The 15,687-nt window shown below is 39.5% G+C and overlaps 1 protein-coding gene across 1 annotated transcript in view; it reads left to right on the top strand.

The window, feature by feature from the left end:
- The window catches only part of dpp6a (dipeptidyl-peptidase 6a), a 114,445-nt gene that overhangs the window by 81,416 nt on the left and 17,342 nt on the right, over positions 1-15,687 (top strand). Inside the window, exons 8-12 of the mRNA XM_042510414.1 lie at positions 148-268; positions 13,817-13,971; positions 14,358-14,455; positions 15,035-15,158; positions 15,261-15,299. Of these exons, the coding sequence (XP_042366348.1) occupies positions 148-268; positions 13,817-13,971; positions 14,358-14,455; positions 15,035-15,158; positions 15,261-15,299 (537 nt within the window). The remainder of the gene's footprint in view (positions 1-147; positions 269-13,816; positions 13,972-14,357; positions 14,456-15,034; positions 15,159-15,260; positions 15,300-15,687) is intronic.

Below are 15,687 nucleotides of genomic sequence, written 5' to 3'. Positions count from 1 at the left end.
GGAAGGGATTCTATTCTACTAACAGTTTCACATGACAGAGGCTGCTTGAAAAAGACACTCTTATTATGGGTTTTCCAGTTTAAATATAGTTTGTCTATTGTTTTCTAAAATGTGAATAAATGTATTTCCTCTCTCCGGCTCTTGTAGATCTTCATTTTTGAGAACAACATCTACTATCGCTCCAGGGTGGATAATCGCTCCATTCGTCTGGTGTCTACCGGCAAGGAGGGCGTCATCTTTAATGGGCTCAGCGATTGGCTGTATGAAGGTAAGACAGAAAAAAAATATAAAGTATATAAAGATGGATGGTAATATAGCTCCCCATAAGTCAAGCTTAAACATCTTGGTCGCCCCCTGGTGGATGGCTGCAGTATGGGTCATAAACTCTCCATATGAGTAGATTGAATGTCGGCAAAAATTAAAAACTCGAAGTACACATCAAATTAATTTTTCCCAAAGATAGCCTCTGTCATTATCGGTGGCTTTTATCACACTGATGTTTTCTTTTAAGTGTTGGTGCAGTTGGTTTGGTAGGATGTATGGATGAGACCTTGACACCGTGGCTCCATCCCCTAATAACTGGGCTTCATATTCTGGATATTTTGGCATCATTATTGTACAACTGGAGGAAGTAAAGACACTTTCTCCACTCTGCCCTTATATAATGCTTTTCTAGTCTTCCGACCACTTAAAGTGCCTTTACACTACATGTCAAATTCACTGAAGGCAGAGGCTACCGAACAAGGTGCCACCTGCTAAGAAACCATTCATAAGCACTCGAACTCCGATAGTGCAGTATTGGGAGTAAATAGGGGTTCAGTATTTTGCCCAAGAATACATCAACATGTTGACTGGAGGAGCCGGGGATTGAACCGCCAACCTTCCAATTAGAGGAGGATCCTGCTTTGAAGGGGAAAGTACTCACCAATCGTCCTATATGCAACATGTGACAAGAGGTCGCAGATAGATGGTGCTTCATTTTAAAGGCTCTTGAGGGAGCAAAGGTTCAGCACCACTGACTTGAGTCATTGTGACCAACATGTCAAATATTTACCTCTTTTTTTCACTCTATCTTCTCTCTCTATCCCATTACTTTAATTTGAGCACTCTGCAGCTACCCATATATTAGCGAGTAATGACATGAGACAGTGTGACTCCCCAGCGTCTGCATCCACATTAGTATTTTTGGTGTGTAGCACTTGATTTCTTGCAGGTAAATTAAAAATGGAAACTGTCAATTTGCTCCTGCTTTACACAGCCACGAAAATGAATGAATGTTCTACATCGCTTGATTTGCATTAATTCAGTACTGCCGTATGTTGTACACACTCTGATACAGATGTCATGGTGCTCTCCGAGCGTCAACGCCACCGATCAAAGCTCACCTGTGTGCCTTGCAGTGAAAAACGTGACGGCGGCTGTGTTAGCATTCGCCTAATGAATTTATATCCGCTGCGCTGGGTGCACTCGCTGCTCCAGTGGAACTGCGTTTTAATAACAGAGTGAGGGGGAGATGGGGAGCGGCGGGCACATAGATATAGAGATAGCAGAAATAGAGACAGCCTGTGATATACAGCAAGCTTGTAATCCTCGAGTTACACTATAAAACAATACATATCTGTTTGGTAATGTGAGTGGCTGCCACCTTGGAGGCCTCTGGGGATTTAGAAGCTGTGACACGGAGGTTATCTGGGGTCACCAGTGCACCAGGATAAGAGCTGTGTGGCTGTTTCCTCTTCTGCTCTGTTTCGTCTAATTTCATCAATCCATGGCTCCTCTTATCTCTGCATTAGCCAGACTGACATTTGAAACCACGTCCATCCTTCAAGAACAATATCAATTCTCAGCCATTTAAACATTAATCAGAGCGTTATTGCAGTGTCTGACCCCCCACCCCACCCAACTTGTATTTATGCGCTGCTGAAGGCCTGGTAATTTACACTCATTATTTATTGCCGGATAAATCTTTTTTTCTGAGAGATATAGCAGAGAGAGAGAGAGAATCAGCGTCATCATGTGGAGATAAAAGTGAATTGTGCAACAACAGAATTGCATTTTGTTTATTTCTGTCCATATTTTGTTGTTTCAACTCTGGTCATTCTGGGGGCTTTCGTTTGTGGTGCAGTTGACTTGTTTGTGGTTATACTGACAGCTTTTCATATTATTTTGTCCGTGCCACTATTAAAAGGGGCAGACCAAATAATGGTGAAACTGATTCAGAATCTTTAACAGGAATTGCACATCAGGTTACACAGGACTGTTGATAAACCTCTTGAGTGAAAATAATGAGGGTAAACTGAAGTCAAGTGTTTTTTAGGATTATTAAGAATCAGAAGTAGTGTATATCTCAATGAAAGAACAACAGAACGGGGTAGAAATGCCCCCAAAAGAATGACTTGATTACAGCATAACATTTCCCCTATTAAACATACTTGACTTTGATTGGTAGTTTAAAAGCTACATAGATAGACTACATGGCCAAAAGTAAGTGGACATTCTGGTTGTCAGGTGATGTTTTCGTGGTATTTTTTAGGGAGAAAAACTTATATGCTAACTTTTGTTGCAAAAGCTTTCCTGGGTATATAACTGCAGTACATATCCAGTTTACAGACATAGTACTCCAGTAGCTATAACACAAGGTCACCAAAGAATGTTCTCCTCATGTTCCTAACCACTCTAACAGAGCTGCCTTTTCCTTTCACGCCCTGCAAGCTTCGAATGAGCTGCAAGGCATACTAAACTTGGGAATGTTACCCTACTGACATGTTTAAAAGTATAATAAATTAAGTTTTTATAGAAAAGGTTATTGCCTTTAACAATTGCCATTATTCGCCATGATTCCTTTTGACCCCTAATTCTTGTATGTTTTGTGCCCGCTGTTGTGTTTTGATATGATTTTTGTGATTCTATCTGTTTTGTACTTGTAATTGATTTAATTTTGCTGCCCTTCTTGATCAGGGCTCTTTAGTATAAGAGGTATTGTGTCTCATTTTGATTTTTCTGCTTAAAAAAAGAAGATAAATCTGGAAAGAAATGATTTTTGGGCCTAGCCTTTAATTACAATTAAGAGAAATCGTAATGCTACATCATTTCCTGTTTCAACATGACATTGTCCCCGTGCACAAAGCCACTTTTATTAGGATTCCTTTTGCTTGATCTGCACCACACAGCCCTGACCTGTACCTCACAGATGAATAAGAACACCGTGAGCCTGACCATATGAGTGGTCGACCTCACCAAAAATTAATCTTGAATGGGAGAAAATCCCTGCAGCCAGGTCCCTAAATCTTTCTGAAATCCCTTTCTAAAGAGAGGGTGTGTGAAAAATTTCAGAATGAGATGCACGATGCTCTGGAGTTCCACAACAGTTTGCCAAAATGCTTTCCAAGTAGCCGATGATGATGATCTGATTTATTTTTATCTGGTTTTATTTATTTATTTTTGCTAATATGCTAAAAGTCCTTTTCATTCCTATTAAAGATAAATCCTTTTTGGGTAAAAAAAAATGTCTATAAGCCTGTAAATAGATTTGGCGTTGGCCCAGTGGTGATGCCAGCAGCTGCAGGGGAGCTCAGAAGCCGCGCCAGGTTGTGTAATGTTTACATTCATCAGCGAGACTGCAAGGCGGAAGATTTTCCATGCTAATGACTCAGACTCGGTTCTGGCCAAGGTCAAGCTGAGGCTCAGACTGCTGCAGAGGAGAAATGAGGTCTTAAGCTCTGGCTGTCGCTGCGCGGCAGATTTGATGCTGAGGGGTGAAAGGTTGGCAAATAATCTCCCAGGCTTGAATATCCTCTTGCCTGCACTGCTGTCTTAATCCATGAATGTGTGTGTGTTTGTAGTGCACATGCAGGAGAGACAGAAAGAAAAAAAAAATTAAAGAGACACAGCCAAGAACCCCGTCGGCTGTGTGTAATAGTCCAAAACGCCTGAGGAGAGTCTCAAGTGTTCTGTCATCTGTCGGCTGTCTGATTATTGAGGCTGTGCTGATACTGACACATCCTGCAGTGTGACGCAGCCCGAGGAAACAGCTGTTTATTGGGCTCTGGTGCGCCGAGATAAAAACCCGGCGTCGCTTTGATTTGAGTCATGTTTGCCCCATAGATGTTTGGCTAGATGACTGTTTGCATCGAGAGGCTGGTTCATAGCGTTGTGTCTGTTTATCGCTCTGTTTGTGGCTGAGCCTGCGGGGCATAGAGTTACCACATAATCAACACTTGTGCGCTGGAAAGGGGAAGATTAATAAAGGGAGTAAAAGTGTTGGTTTTTAGTTTGGTGTGAATACAAGCTGAGACTGATGTGAGACACTCAGTTGGAAATAGTTTTGTGGAACTTTTTTTTTAGTGCATCGAAGATGCATCGCCTGGAGGCTGCCACAGAAAAATCAGTTTTTGGAAAGTCAGTATTGGTCAGTCTGCTCCAAAGACACTAATGGATTTTTTTCTTTTGCAAGATTCTGCATCTTTTTGCTGATATTGTCATAGTAAGATGCAGAATTGTAGTTACTGGTTGTTCTCCCACTTATAATGAATTTAAAATCAATTCTTTTTTTTTACTTCTCAAACTATAATGCTGAATCCAAATGTCTGGGCTTCACCGCACTTGCAAATTTGTAGACTTTGTGGGCGCGTTCCCAGAAAGTCTGCGAGTAGAGCCTTCTAAATCCACATTTCACCCAGTCCTTAAGGGGCCTGAAGAGGATTTTCTGCAGACTTCTACAGAGTTTGCTTTTGGTGCAGACTTTATCAGACTTTACTGATTTACTAAAGCACAACTTGTTGCTATACAGATGTGACATTGTAGTTTTTTTTCAGTTGCACATTAGAACACAAAACATTACTTGATTATGTAAGGCAATGATAATATTCTACCATGTCATGATACAGAAATATGTTAAAGAAAGGGTAATCAAAGTGCTTTTTTATTATTGCAGCCTGCAGGCTAAAAGCTGTGCAGTACAATGGCAACTATGTAGGCTTAAAAATATGGCCGAAAAATAGCAAAAGAACATCCTCCAATGTATGTAAAACCCATTTTATTTAGTCATAGTCCATGTAGTTTGTATTTAAATATATTTAAATATGTGCAGCCATAGTTGTAAAATACAGCTGCTTTGACAGTGCTTTTGGTGAAAGAGGGCGACAGCGTCAGATGAGAACACAGCCAGACAGAACCGGTCGCGCTGTTATTACATGCTGACAGATGGTACCTGCTGCATCACTTGAGAACATGGCTGGACGAAACCTGTCGCATCGCATGAAATGTGGCAGGATATAGGAGCAGAATAGGTGGTAGATGGGTCCAACAAACCATGGACTTTAATGCGGCCACAGAATATTTTATACTGTTTTTAAAAGATAGAGTAAAACTCCTTGTGAGGAGTGAACTGAACTTTATGTGTAAAATCGATAAAATGCCTCTTTAAGGCACAAGTGCTTAGCACCAGAAAGGGAGACCAAAAAATAAAATATAAAATATTATATAGTGTTAAAATATACATCCATTCCTTTCAGAAAAAAATGCAACACTGCAGAACATTTTAAAAGGTTGTACGTGTGCACTTGAAATACCAATTGTAATCGCTTTTCTTAAGTGTAAAATTAAATAATCTGTATCAGGTTTAAGGTGTGTGTGATATTGAAAAGGATAGTTCTATTTCAATGAAACTGCCTCTTATATTTTAAATAATTAAAATATATGGGCTACATCCTCAAATTCTTTTTTGTCCTCCTCCTCTTTTTGCTTTTTATAGACCTGAAAAAAAAAACTGTTATCATTCTCATCTTTGGAGCGAGCCACAAAGTGTAGACGAGACTCTGAAGCTGCAGAGCAAAATCTCACCTCACTCTGTCATGTGCTTCTCTATTCCTGCTCAATTATCACCTGCACTGTCACCTCAGTCAGCGCGGTGGTAACTGTTTTGTATTTATAGTAACAGCTGTGTAACTGACATGTTTTGGCGTGTAGGGTGGAAAACTAGAATGCCGTGTCATCTAACTGAGCTGCTTGTCACTGAGCCGGGAGGAGGGTGTGCCTTTGCTGTCGAAATTTCAACTCAAGCAAACCAGTGACTTTTTTTATCTCATAGATCAGAGGATTTTGGCATGCTATAAAGTTTTGGGTTTTTTTTAATGGTGCAGACAGTGCAACACAGAGGTGGATTCACAGGTACAACAATGGTATGAGTGTGGAAAAATCATCAAAGCACACAAAAAGAAAACAATTTGAATTTTCATAATACATGTGTATAAATCACTAAAACCAGGAAAGAAAAGAAGGTGAAAAATAAAAACTGAAATTATAGTCAAAAAATTCACATAGTAATGTCTTTCAAAATGAGTAAAATTTGGGAAATCTGTCAAATATGGCACCTATGTTTATTTATTTGATTGTATTTGTGTGCAAGGGGGAAAATTATTTTTTTTAAAAACTAATTTTTTTTCCACAAAAACAACAGTAGGTATAGTAATAATGCAATAATATTTTGGAAAAATAATATAAAATAATATATAAAAAAGCACTATTAATCATAATGATAATTATAAATAATACAAATAGTAATCCAAATAATAATAACAATAGTACATATAGTAATAATGCAATATAAACAATTTGGGAAAAATAAATTAAATAGCAATATTTGTAATGATTTTAATCAAATAAGACTGACAATGATACAACAATAATTATAACAATAATAAAAGTAGTAGTATGATTACTAATAATACATAATACATCAATAATTTTACTTGTGTCTGGAAAAAAAAATTCAACAGCTGGGGTGTAATAATATTTAGTTTGGAGGGTCCTGGCTGGGATATGTAGGTGGGGGCACCGATGTCACCAGCTGTAGAGGGAAGCTGTGACTGGAGTGATGATTTGTCCATTGACATTAGACTGTGACTGACCTTAGTTTTGTCTTGTGGTAGAGATGACTGTAGGATCGATGCAGTTGTTTGATTATCGGGAGGTTCACTACAGGAAAAGAGAGAAGTAGTTAGATTTTAAAAACAGAATGAGTGTCTTAAACATCTGCATTAGGGATTAAAAACTGAGAACAAAAAGCTGCATTTCTTTCTGTGCTATAGTGTTGCTCAACTTTATAGTTGAAGCGTGTGACACTGCTGCCCTCTGTTGGAAACAAGTGGTCACTTTTAACACAGGAACTTAACAACTTTGTCCATGTTCTAGTGCTTTGATACCACCACATGGCTCCCATCCTCGCTGTATTTTTTTAGTATTCCTACTAATATCAAGAAATGGACTAAATGCCAGCAGCAGTGTTTGATTTTTCTCACTCAGTTCAATGTGCCTGTCTGCGCTCATTATTTCCTTTTGGCCACTTGACTCATGGTATCTCATGCATTAATTATGTCCTTTACTCAGCGAATAATGAAGTCTGCACAGCAGGACATGGAGAGAGGAGATGAGCCTCAGACAGCTCACCTTGGTAATCATCACAATAAGGCGGCTAGAGAAAGAAACAGACACAATGTCATTACTTCGGAGAAAAAAAAACAAGAAAAGTAGTTCACTTTGTCTCTCACTTTGTTCCCTCACTTTTTTTGTTATCAAGCACATATCAGGATGCTTCTAGAAACTTAACTACTTTCTCCTTGACTAGCCAAGGTGACTGGGCGTCCCCAGCCAAGCGGATCCGACAGCCCGCCGGTTCCACTCCACATGGAAAGCTTTTTAAGCTGCCGCTGGTGAAGTCAGCAAGCAGCGGCAGAACCAGCCATGCGGGAAATCATTTTTATTTTATTTTTTTTCCCCCCACCATTTGCAAATGCAGCATAATGCTGTGCTGCTCTGTTCATTGTCAGACAGTGTGATCCAATCATTCCCCACTGAGCTCTGCCAGCAGGGTGCAGGTGGACACACCAGGCAGACACACACTAACTGGACTAAATGCAACCATTAAGTCTGTTTCGTCTCATGTCACTTGGCGTAGAGATGTGTGGTGTTATAATTAGTTTAGCAGTGTCCAGCAGTGAAAAGATACTACAGGCACAATTGCCTCAGAAGAATTGCATTAGAAAACAAATGTACATGGGCGTCTGTACTGAGGGTGTTTGTCAAATGATGCTGCATATCAAGTAATTCCACCAAGCGTGCACAGTTAATGAAAATGCTAATTGGTAGTTGATGTCTGTTAATTCCCCGAAGCCAGCACCCAGTCCCACAGATAAACAGCATTAATGAAATTTTAATTGCAAAAGTTGCTATAAATGTAGCTTGTGGCACGGCGTAACAATAAGTCGAACTGTTTGAATGCCGTCTGCGTCGTTGCCGCAGACTTATTAATGAAGTCCAATTGTCACAGCCGTGCTTTATGTTGTCACAAAGTTCCCTCAGTGAGTTTTTATTTGCATAATTTCTTAATAACTCACTGCGTGTTGACAGAGTTTGTGTTTGTGTGTCACAGAAGAGATGAAGGACGTAGACTGCTTTTATCAAACATTATTTTCTCTCTGTCTGTTGAACAACAGTGTGTGTGATTGCAACATGATTGTAAATACACACATCTGCTCGCAGAGGGTCTCAAGGGAACCCTGCTCGGCTGCAAGTCTGAAATGAGCTGAAGTGAGGTTCTTGCTGAAAAGGGTACACATACAAGCTCACACACAAATGATGACGACCCCAAAACTAAAGTCATATGGTGAACTGTGTTGCTGTGCCCGGTGAGAAACTGATTCATTTCTAGGTAATCTGTTTCTATTTTGGTTGATGTGCTGCACTGGGATTAAAAGCTGTTAATGTGATTTATGACCTCAGCATTTGGTACTCTGTGTGTTTTGTGTGTAGGTTTAAGAGAGCGATAGACTGAGAGAGTCGAAATATAGCAAACAGGTCAGGCAGGAGTTAGTGTACTATATTGCTGATAGAGCAGAGTGGGCAACTTTATATTTTCTGCCACCTTTTTAGGGGAAATACGCTCTTAGAAATTAAGGTAACTAGAACAATATAGGGGTTTTTGGCTTTTCCCCATAGGAGAGCCCTCTTTGGTTCCTTGTTGACCCTTTCTGATGCTTCAAGAACCCGACATGAAGGGTTGTACCTTGAACCATTTGGGACAGGTTTTTACCCAGAACCTCCTAAAACAGATTAGCCTTCTATGGTGTCAGACCTAATTTTGAACATTTTGAGCATTTTTAACCAGAAACAAGTTGGTTTGGAACCCAAAAAGTTGGTTCCCAAAACGTCAGGTTTTAAATTATGTCAAATGTGAACCATGACGACATCAGTGGCCATGAAATATTCTGCAGGCTGGAAAGAAAGGATGGAGTTTTGCATATAAAAGTCTTGTTGGTCTGTGCTTGTTTGATGGATAAAAACAAATATCTGTAATAATAGAGCAAAAGCTTGCACATAAGCCATGCGATCTGCCAGCTTGCTAATAATGTTAACTTCTGTTATGCACTGAGCAAAAATTCTGTTGATGACTCATTCTTGATTACAATAGTGAAATTTCTAGTGAAAAATCACAAACTAGTTTGCTAGATAGCACCAAGGTTCCAATAATCCCAAATGGAGCTAATTTGGTAGAAAAGATCTTGAGATTTCTATTCAGAACCTTTCCACCTTCTAAGGGCTCTAATAAGAGCCCATTTAGTGGATTCTTACCAAGAAATTTTTGTTCTGAGTGTTTCATCTAGGGCCCAACCAGGGGGGCTCTAAAAATAGTTATTGACTACATCACCCATTGATCTCTCTCCCACCAGTCAAGAACCATGTCCAGCAGCCTTGGACTCCATGAGGCTACAAAATGCCGGGGTGATCCAGCGCATCCCACAACAATCTACAGTTTAAGACTGAAACAGGACCGTTTTAAAAAATTTAAGTACAGAGTACTGACAAAAGAAGAAGACAAAAAAAATAGGCAGATCATGTGGCATTGTATGACTTTTATGGCATAAATTGAGGGTAAAGATATCAATTATGACAGAACAAAAGTAGAATGAATTGACTGAGGGGGATTCCAGATGCATTTACATTTAAAATACCATTTGAGACTTTCATTTGTATCTTTCTTTCTTTCTTTCTTTCTTTCTTTCTTTACGCCTTCATGCTGTCAATGTTTCTTGAAAGAATTTTTTTCTTTGTAAGGGGTTCTTTGCATGTAAAGGGTTCTTAATGAAACCCCGTATTAAAATGAAGCCTTTAACACATACTCTTAAAAAGGGGGCGCGCGCGAAAATGAGATCTATGCGCACAGAATCAACTTCGCGCGCGAGCAAAAAGGAGATCTGCGCCCACAGATTTAAGATTGCGCACGCGCACAAAAGAGATCCTTGCGCGCAAATATGAGCCGAACGTATAGAATCATATTTGCGCGCAGAATATCTCTGCTCGCGAGACCAATAATGCGGCCTGAGGGGAAACGTGCATGTTCTGAGCGCGCGCAGACATCCATGCTGTCAGCGCTCTCCTGCTCGCTCGCGACTGTTTTTTTTTTCTTTTTGACAGTCAGTGGGCGTATTTTTGACAGTGACAGGGCGGGCCCAGTCGCAGCAGTAGCCCTGAATTTAGGTTCGTTTACCATCTTTTCCGATTGGCTGTTAGAGTGCGGAAGTCACGTGGGTCATGTATGAGTATCAGGGCACAAACTCCGTTCATCAGTGATCCTGAGGCATGCTCACAGGTAAGTCAATGAAACGACTGCATTTTGGGACATTTTAAAGTATACGCAGACCTGGTATGATTCTTTTATGTAGACAACGTTGGTTGTTTTTCTTTTCTTTTTATCGCGAGGCTATAGCTACCATAATTAGATTGTAAATACGCTAACAATGCTAACGTTAGCAACACTTGGCTAGCTAGATGTCTAATGTTGCAATTACCTTCAGTTAATATCCGTTATCGGAGTTAGTTTTTGTTACAGAGTTGATCTCCCCTTGTTAGATTTATGTTAGAGTTAGCAACATTTACTAACAACTGTATAAGTAGAAGTCATATGTGATTCAGGTTACATTGACTGGCTCTGCTAGGTCACATGGGTAGCGTTAGCTTTTATCCAGCAGTTATTCCTGTGTTAATTCAGTCATTACACACATTGTTAAATAGGCAGTGCGTTATTCATTGGTGATAAGGTCAGCAGCATAAATGTGGACTATCACAGTGAAAATAAAATAAAACTGGAGATAGCTAATTACCTCAAATAGTTTTCTGTTGAAAAGCTGACATGTGAACACATGGCAGACTTAGCTACAAAGGATTTATAAAACAAGAAGAAATGTCATTGTCAGTTATTTCTGTAGCATCCAAAATTCATGATAATGTTTGTGTCACTTAAATAGTTGAATATGTTTTGAGATACAGTCAGGTTCATGTGTATTGTTCTTTATTTTTATCTTGCTAGTTGGCACATTGCATTGTAGCATATGTGCAGTTTTAAAGTTGCATTTACACACTTTACACACTTGGCACATTACCCTTATTATAATGTATATAGATTTGTTTTGTATATAGATACATTTATGTTAAGACACCTACATACTGAGCATATTTATTTACATATTTTTTAGAGATCTTAATATTTACATACTGTGCCAATTGTTTGTTCTTACTGGATTTCATTTTATATTTTATATTCGTGTTTACTGGTGCTGGTGCTTATTTCTACTGCTGTAATTCTCTCTGCGGGCATCATTGCAACTGTAATGAACCGCAGTTTCCCCCTCAGGGATCAATAATATATTCTGATTTGGACATTGACATAATTGTTTTTTTTTCTGTTATCTTTGTAAAAAATGTATACTATGATATATTCTGCTAAAAAAAAACTGTGTTTGTGTGTGTGTGTCTCTGTCTCCAGTCTGACGTTTGTCAGCAGTGGTGACAGCAGACCTGCATCTGTCACCATCAACATCAGAAGATGGAGTCCCTGGGTGGAGGAACAGACTGGACATCGGTGCAGGGCTGCAGGGCTGCAGGGATGAGGTGTTAATACCTCATCCATAACCTGGTTTCAGCTGTGGTCTTTGCTGGCAGCGTAATTTACCTATGAAATGGGACTTGCTGTAAAAGCAGCTAGTGGAAGAGTGAAATAGTAATTTTGAATACATGTATGCCTTTCCTGGCCCGCTTTCTGCTATCCCTCTCTCTCACTCTCTCTCTCTCTCTCTCTCTCTCTCTCTCTGCTGGAGGTTGATGTGTTTTTTTTCAAAGACTGCTCATTCAAGAAAATGTATCTTCAAACTCCTTTGACATATTAAAATAAAATGTTTTGTTGAATGCAACTGGTTGTCTTGTTTTACACTGTTGATCAAAATTACGTCTTGGCACTATTTGAGCAGTCCCTGACATGTTATACACGTTTAAGTAAATTGCCTTGACTTAAGATAACATTAGGATGTGAGCTGTGGGGGAAGAAGTATTCAGATCCTTTATTTAACTACACATACTAGTACACGATGAAAATACTCCACTACAAGTAAAAGCTGTACACTAAAAAACCTTACTTTCAGTATCGGCTTCAGTGGCTTAGTAAGTGTGAGTATACACATACATGATATTTGACTACTGACACTTTGAAACTGTAAAAAGTAATACAGTAGTGCAGTGGTTCACAGTACAAAAGGTGCTGGAATAAATATAAAATGAAAGACTTGTGAACATGAGGTGGATTTGACGGTAGGCATATATACAGTTTATGCAGTCAAGTTATGTCAAGACAATTCTATTTCTGAAGCCCATTATCACAAGTCACAGTTTGCCTCAGAGGGTTTTATGGCAAACAACTTTACGACCCTCACATCGACTAGGGAAAACTCCCCATAAAATCCCTATAACAGGGAAAAAATGGTAGAAAGCTCAGGAAGAGCGGCTGAGAAGGGATCCCTTTTTCAGGAGGAACAGATGTGCAATAGATGTTGTAAATAATAATTAAATTACAGTTATGGCATAAAGAAAAGAGAGGGGGAGAGATGCACAGCATTAATGGTAACAATAACATATCATATAACAATAGTCAAAGTATTGATAGTGGAGTAAAATATTCCCTATCTGATGTTTTTGGATAAATATTACTGCTGCGTTAATGTCTTTGTTGCATTTCCCCAGCCGGTGACCTGGGCAATAAGGGCTACTGCTGCGACTGGGCCCGCCCTCTCACTGTCAAAATACGCCCACTGAGTGTCAAAAAGAAAAACCCCTCGCGAGCGAGCAGGTTAAACTGGAGAGCAGGAGAGCTCTGACGGTAGTTAATCAGATTCTGCGCGCGCTCAGGACATGGTTTTCTCCTCTCAGGCGCGAGCAGAGATATTCTGCACCCAAATATGGTTCTGTGCGCTCGGATCATATTTGCGCGCGCGGATCTTTTTAGTGTGCGCGCGAGAGAGAGAGCGCTTGAGTCCGTGCGCGCAGATCTCCTTTTCGCTCGCGCGCGAGCTAGATCCTTTGCGCACAGATGTCATTTTCGCGCGCGCAAGGAGGGAAATTCTGCTCAGTGATATGCCGCCATAGTTTTGGACTTCGACACTAGTGCTGAAGCTGCGCATTGCTGACTGTTTTGTAATCAAAAACTGCTCAACTTAACATCCATAAATCCTGTACCATGGCCAACATTCATGCATGAATAAGTTTTCTGTGAACAGTGAGCAATGCATTACAAGGAGAAGTATTAATGATACATCATTTTATACTTATCAAAACAAATTTCTCCCTGTAACACCTGTTCATTTCTAACCCTGACAAGAAACAACAGCGTGATTCTGTTGGCCTGCAACCATATAATTAACTTTTGTCTCTGCTGGATGACTTTTTTTATTCCCTGTCATTATGATTGATTGTCGTTCTGCTCTTACTCTTTCAGAGGAAATTTTCCAGTCCCATATTGCCCATTGGTGGTCTCCAGATGGTGCCAGGTTAGCGTACGCCACCATCAATGACACCCTGGTGCCCAGGATGGAGCTGCCCATGTTTACAGGCACACCCTACCCTATGGGGAAGGAGTACCACTACCCAAAGGTGGAAAAATGTTATCTTCAACACTTTGGAATAGATATTTTCTTTTCGATTTTAGGACATTTCTCGGATTTTAGTACATTTCTTAGATTTTTGGACATTAATAGGATTTTAGGATATTACTAGGATTTTAGGACATTAGGGGCTTAGCTAGGACCTCTGTAGCGGCATGCGGGGGATCCCCCTCTGACATTTTTTTATAAACAAGCTCTATTTTTATGGGTTTTTTTCCCCCTACTTTGGCATCTTATGTATACTTAAATTATTTTTTTAAAAATCCTCGCGTGAATCACTATATTTTGTTATGAATTAAACTTAAAAATATTTTGAGGGTGTATCACTTTTTTAGATGTTATATCATATAAATCATTTCCTCTTTCCACGCCCAGGCTGGTGAAGAGAACCCAGTTATCACTCTGTATGTTGTGAACCTTAATGGCCCTCTTCACACCATCGAGATGAGGAGACCTGATGATCCCAGGATGGGGTGAGGCATGCAAACTGTCAACCAATCCATCAGTCAAATGATGCACATTTTACACCTTCTGCATTTGCTCCAGAAATGTACATAATTCATATTTATATATTCTCTCACGCATGTAATCTCTCTGCATGTATTCCATTTTGGATGCTGTCTTTTAATTTCCTTTGTATCAGTTTGTCCTGTCGTTGTGTATATCCTGCAGAGATTCTTTACATTTTATTCCTCCAGTGATACATTTTTACTTAATGTGGTCCTGTGTTTAGTTCCATTAAGTTTAATGCCCCTATTTGCTCTGTTTGTATTCATGCCCAATATTTTATTCATCAGCACTGTGGCTCATTATATGCTGCTCTAATATCTCAATTTTTCTGCAAGACATCATTTATGTTTCATTCCTCTTTAAAAAAAATCTTTCATAATATGCAATCAGTAAATGGAAACATTTTTGCACATTTTGTCTTATTTTACAACATATTTGTCTCAGTGACTGCTCATTTACCCTGCCACAACGCGATTCTAAGTATTTTTAATGTAAAACTAGTTAGTCATATTTTTCTTTTTTTGTGTGTGTGTGTTTGTAAGTGAGTACTATGTGACCATGGTGAAATGGGCCACCACCACCAAACTGGCCATCAACTGGCTGAACAGAGCCCAGAACATCTCTATACTGACACTATGTGAGGCCACGACCGGGGTCTGCACAAAGGTCTGTCCCATATGTGTATATTATGCATGCTATATGTATCAGAGACACTGGGCTTTTTCCATACACTAACAGAAACCTGTCAACCCTTTTTTTTTTAAACAGAAACATGAGGATGAAAGTGAAGGATGGCTGCACAGACAGGTGAGGAGAAACTTTTATCAAATCTGCTAGTGAACTGCGGTCAAACAAGGCATCACTGGTCAAATATGAATCAAGATTCTGTTACTACATTGCCTATTTCTCACCTCAAATGTTTCCAGAAACACATTTTAGTGTACTGTTTCGCTGTAAAATGAGAATGTGATCCAGCAGGTGTGCAGTGCTTGGTTTCGGCTTGACTGTTTCCAACAAGGCGTCCGGGGCATAAAAATTCCACCAAATAACCTTAAAGCACTATGAGGAAAAGGGGACCATGATTTTTTTCATAGGCTATCTGTCTCATAGATATACTACTGTCAAGATACTGTGACAGTTTTAGGAAATATGGCAATATTCTTTTTATGAAATTTGCTAACAAACCTGTATTTAG

This window comes from Plectropomus leopardus, chromosome 21 (genome assembly GCF_008729295.1).
Source record: "Plectropomus leopardus isolate mb chromosome 21, YSFRI_Pleo_2.0, whole genome shotgun sequence".
Taxonomy (NCBI): domain Eukaryota; kingdom Metazoa; phylum Chordata; class Actinopteri; order Perciformes; family Serranidae; genus Plectropomus; species Plectropomus leopardus.
The sequence above is the reverse complement of the archived record's forward strand: the minus strand, read 5'-3'. Positions and strand labels throughout refer to the sequence as shown.